The 5,028-nt window shown below is 47.6% G+C and overlaps 1 protein-coding gene across 1 annotated transcript in view; it reads right to left on the bottom strand.

The window, feature by feature from the left end:
* Window positions 1-29: 29 nt before the first annotated feature.
* TMEM223 (transmembrane protein 223) overlaps window positions 30-5,028 on the bottom strand; it is a 6,961-nt gene continuing 1,962 nt past the window's right edge. The window contains exons 2-3 of the mRNA XM_015851003.2: window positions 338-647; window positions 30-172 (exon numbers count right to left, since the gene is read on the bottom strand). Coding sequence (XP_015706489.1) covers window positions 349-647 — 299 coding nt within the window. The 3' untranslated portion in view covers window positions 30-172; window positions 338-348. The remainder of the gene's footprint in view (window positions 173-337; window positions 648-5,028) is intronic.

Genomic DNA, 5,028 nt, shown 5'->3' on the forward strand with positions numbered 1-5,028 from the left:
GCGGCCATCTTGAAGGCGGCCATCTTGAAGGCAGCCATCTTGAAAGTGGCCATCTTGAAGGCAGCCATCTTGAGAGCGGCCATCTTGAAAGTGGCCATCTTGAAGGCGGCCATCTTGAAGGCGGCCATCTTGAAGGCGGCCATCTTGAAGGCAGCCATCTTGTGGCGGCCATCTTGAGAGCGGCCATCTTGAAGGCGGCCATCTTGGCGGCAGCCATCTTGAAGGCGGCCATCTTGAAGGCGGCCATCTTGAGAGCGGCCATCTTGAGAGCGGCCATCTTGTCGGCGGCCATCTTGAAGGCAGCCATCTTGACGGCAGCCATCTTGTCGCCGGCCATCTTGTCCCCCCCTATAACTTCCTATAGGCCCCGACCGTGATGTCGAATAACTTGGGGTTCTCCAGCTGCCCCCTGGCGTCCAAGAGGAAGAAAGCCGCCCTGCCCTTCACCTTGATGGGGATGGAGGTTCTGATGTGGGATCGATGGGCCCGGCAGGAACAATGGCGGAGGGGGACGGTGATGGACAGACCCCGGCCCAGCCCCATGGGGCCGTGGGTGCAAATGGTGACGTGGGAACCACCGCGATGGAGGGTCAATAGACGGACGGAGCGAAGGGGGATGAAACAACCGGCTGCTATGATGAGGGAACCTGTGGGGGAGAGATGGGGGTTAAAGGGGGAGACTGGGAGGAAACCAGCCCCATAGAGACCCATTGACACCATTGAACCCATTGGTCCCATTACCCCATTGTTCCCATTGCCCGCCCCCCCCTGCACCCATTACCCTCATAGACCACATTGACCCCATTGCACTGATAGACCCCATAGTCCCCATTCACCCCATAGTCCCCATTCAAACCATACACCCCATTACCCCCAATGGCTCCATTACCTCCATAGACCCCAATGTCCCCACTAATCCCATTAACCCCATAGCCCCCATTCATATCCCCATTGACCCCATAGACCCCATTGCCCCCATTAACCCCATAGACCCCACTTACTCCATTGCCCCCATAGACCCCATAGACCCCACTGATCCTATAGCCCCTATAACCTCCATAGCCCCCATTCACCCCATATCCCCCCATAGTCCCCATTGACGCCACAGGCCCCATTCACCGCAAACCCCCCATGTCCCCCCATTACCCCCATAGCCCTTATAGACCCCATATCCCCCCATTTCCCCCCCAGACCCTATTACCCACATTGCCCCCCACATCCCCCCATTCACCCCATAGCCCCTATAACCTCTATAACCCCTATATCCCCCCATTCACCCTATAGCCTCCATTACCCCCATTGCCTCCCATTATCCCCATAGACCCCATTAGCCTCTTTCTCCCCATATCCCCCCATATTCCCCATTATCCCCCACTTACCCCATAGACTCCTCCCCACCTCACAGCCCCTATAACCTCCATAGGCCCCATTCACCCGCATAGCCCCCAGATACCCCCATTCACCCCATAGCCCCCATTAACTCCATTGACCCCATAGCCCCCCCCCACCCCATTACCTCCCATTGCCCTCATTCACCCGATACCCCCCATTGGCCCCCATAGCACCCATTACCCCCCATTAACCCCACTATCCCCATATCCCTCCATAGCCCCCATAGACCCCTATTCACCCCATAGCCCCCATTAACTTTATTGACCCTATTACCCCCACTCACCTCATATCCCCCCATTACCCCCATATCCGCCCATTAACCCCATAGCCCCTATAACCTCCATAGCCCTCATTCATCCCATATTGCCCCCATAGCCCCCAATGCCCCCATAGCCCCCACTGACCCCACATTCCCCCATTCAACCCATGGCCCCCATTAACTCCATTGACCCCATAGACCCCCCCCACACCCATTACCCCCATAGGCCCCACTGACCCCATAGCCCCCCATAGCCCCTATAACCTCCATAGCCTCCATTCACCCCATATCCCCCCATTCAACCCCATTAACCCCATATCTCCCCATTGCCCCCATTAACCCCATTGACTCCATATCCCCCCATAGCCCCCAATGCCCCCATTACCCCCATAGCCCCTATTGATCTCACATTCCCCCATTACACCCATTCACCCCATTACCCCCCATTAACCCCACTATCCCCATATCCCCCCATTACCCTCATTCACCCCATAGCCCCTATAACCTCCATAATCCCCATAGCCTTTCATAGCCCCCATTAACCCGACATCCTCCATTCACCCCATTCACCCCATAGACCCTATTACCCCCATATCCCCCCATTAACCCCACTATCAACATATCCCCCCATTAACCCATAGACCCTATATCCCCCATATCCCCCCATATTACTATAGCTCAAATTAGATAATTGACAGTGGAATTCCAGTCAGTTTTATAAGCTTGTGGCAGACTTTCCTATCACGATTCAATTTGTAAAGATCATAACAACATTAATTACCATTAACTATTCTGAAGTTAAAGGCTGAATTAACAGTTTGAAAATTACTTTTGATAACAGACACTTTAGTTTTTGGTCTGCAGTACCTGAAGGTTGGTGGTAGCATCTTGTTTGAGTAACTGACATTGCATCCATCCAAGTGCAAATGCAACATCTGCTTGTTTAAGCTTGCATGAAATACAATTGTGTAGAGTATGTAAGACAACAGAATGCACATCTACAATATGGTAATTAGACAAGCACGTGCTTCGTCTCGCTGTTAGAAGAATAGTTCAGTAACTGCAGCCCATATGCATACTAATCATTCTTATTTTTCAGAAGGTGTTTCAGGGTAGAGAATAGTTGTTTAAGAATCTCTGCAATATTACCCTGAATGCCATGTACTTTGATATAGATAGATAGTAAATGTATATACTGAGTTCTGCTTTCAAATATGGCTTAAGAGTAATTCACAACATCCTTCTCTCCACATTGGGAAGATATAAATTTGATTGGTGAACTTTTCTATGAATGAAGAATTGGATGTAGGATTGGGTCCAGAGACAGCTTGTCAGTGGCTCAATGTCTGGATGGAGTTTGGTGATGATTGGTGCCCGCTCTACAAAACTGACAGAACAACACCGTTTTTATCAGGACACACTCTGTAAGATTTACTTTTTCTTTAATTATTTATTTTTTAATTTTTTTCCTTTGCCAAAGAAAAGTGGGAGTGTCATCAGCTTTTCCATACAAGTCAGCTAATATATAGCCACCCGGCATCTCTTTACTTCCTTCTCCTTCTCTATCTGCATACTTCTCCTTCTTTTCTCTTATTTTCTCCTTCATTTCATTTCTTTCTCTCTTCTCTTCCTCCTTCTTTTCTCTTCTCTTCCTCTTTCTTTTCTCTTTATATTCTCTTCTCTTATCTTCCTCTTTTCTCCTCTTCCTCTTTTCTTTTCTTTTTTCTTTTCCTTTTTTCTTTTCTTTTTTTTCTTTTCCTTTTTCTTTTCCTCTCTCTTCTCCTCTTCTTACTTTCTCTCTTCTTATTCTTCTTCTTTTCTTTCCTTGCCTTTATTATCATATACCTCTCTCTCCTCTATTCCAATCTTCTCCTTCTCTCTTCTCTTACCTTCTCTTCTCTCTCTCTTTTCTTCTCTTCTCCTTCTCTTTCTTTATTCCTCTTCTCATTCTCTTCTCTTCTCTTCTCTTCTCTTCTATTCTTCTCTCTCCTTTATCTTTCACTCCACTCTTTTAGTATCCCTCTTTATCCCCTACTTCTCTTCTTCTTCTTCCCCTCTTATTTGACCCCCTATTACCCCCCCTTCTTTACCCACTTTCTCTTCTCTTTACTCCCCATTAGACCCTACTATTCCTACCATAATCCCCCATAGCCTATTTACCCTCCTTCTCTTTTTCTTACCCCATACTCTCTCTCTTCCTCTCCCATTTACTGTGACCTCCTTTTACCTCTTTCTGCTACTTTCTCCCCATCATCTTCTCTCCCTTTTCTCATACTTTTCTTCTCTTCTTTCCCTTTCTTTCTTAGCCCCCCTATTACTTCCCTCTCTCTCTATACTCTCCCTTCCCCTATCCTTTCCCTTATCCCTTCCCTCCCATTCACTCCCTATTCGCCCCTCTTCCTATTTCCTCTCTCCATTATTCCGCTTTCACTGTTACCCTTCCCCTTTCCCTTCACTTTTACTTCCTCTCATTCCCTTTCTCCTTCGCCTTCCTCTAGCATCCACCTCCTTATCTCTCCTTCCCCATTTTCCGCTTCCCTTCCCTTCCCACTCCCTCCCATTACTTCAATTCCTTTCATTCCTTCTCTCTTCTTTCCTTTTTCAATTACCTCTCTCCTCTTATCCTCCCTCTACACCCCCCACTAGCCTCCTCTATATCCTCCCCCCATATCCCTCCTGTCCTCTCCCTTCCCATCCTTACCCCTCCCCTCCCCTCTTTTTCTTTTTCTTCCCCCTTTTCATATTTTTCTAATTCTTCTCCAATTCTTCTTCTCTATCTTCATTTTTTCTTCTTCTGCCTTGCTTTTTTCTCTATTTTCATTTTCGTTGCAACTTTCTTAAAATTTTTCAATATCTTCTTATACATTTCTTGTCGTTTCACTCCTTATCTTTTTTCACTCTTTATTTCTCTCTCTCTCCTCTCTTCTCTCTCTCCCCTCTACTCATATACACTACGTATTCTTTTGCTTGGGACTCTCTCTTTATCCCTATTTGTTTTTTACTTCTATTCTCCCATTATCCCCATAACCCTATATCCCCCTATTCCTCCCATCCCTTTACCCATTACTTCCCATTGATTCCTCCCGAGTTAACCCTAGGGCCCTATATCCCCCAATCCCATCCCCCATAGCCCCGTATTACCCCCTTTACCCCCCATAATCCCCCCATAGCCCTATTAACCCCCCATTACTCCCATACCCCTATTAACCATAGACCTATATCCCCATATTCCTCCATAGCCCTATTTCCCTTACTCCCATATCCCCCATAGACTCTATATCCCCATATCCCCCATTACCAATAGCACTATACCCCCATATCCCCCCATAGCCCCATTTACCCCCATAGCCCCTATTACACCCATTTACCCTCTATGT

The sequence above is a fragment of the Coturnix japonica genome, unplaced genomic scaffold (genome assembly GCF_001577835.2).
Source record: "Coturnix japonica isolate 7356 unplaced genomic scaffold, Coturnix japonica 2.1 chrUnrandom628, whole genome shotgun sequence".
NCBI classification, from domain to species: domain Eukaryota; kingdom Metazoa; phylum Chordata; class Aves; order Galliformes; family Phasianidae; genus Coturnix; species Coturnix japonica.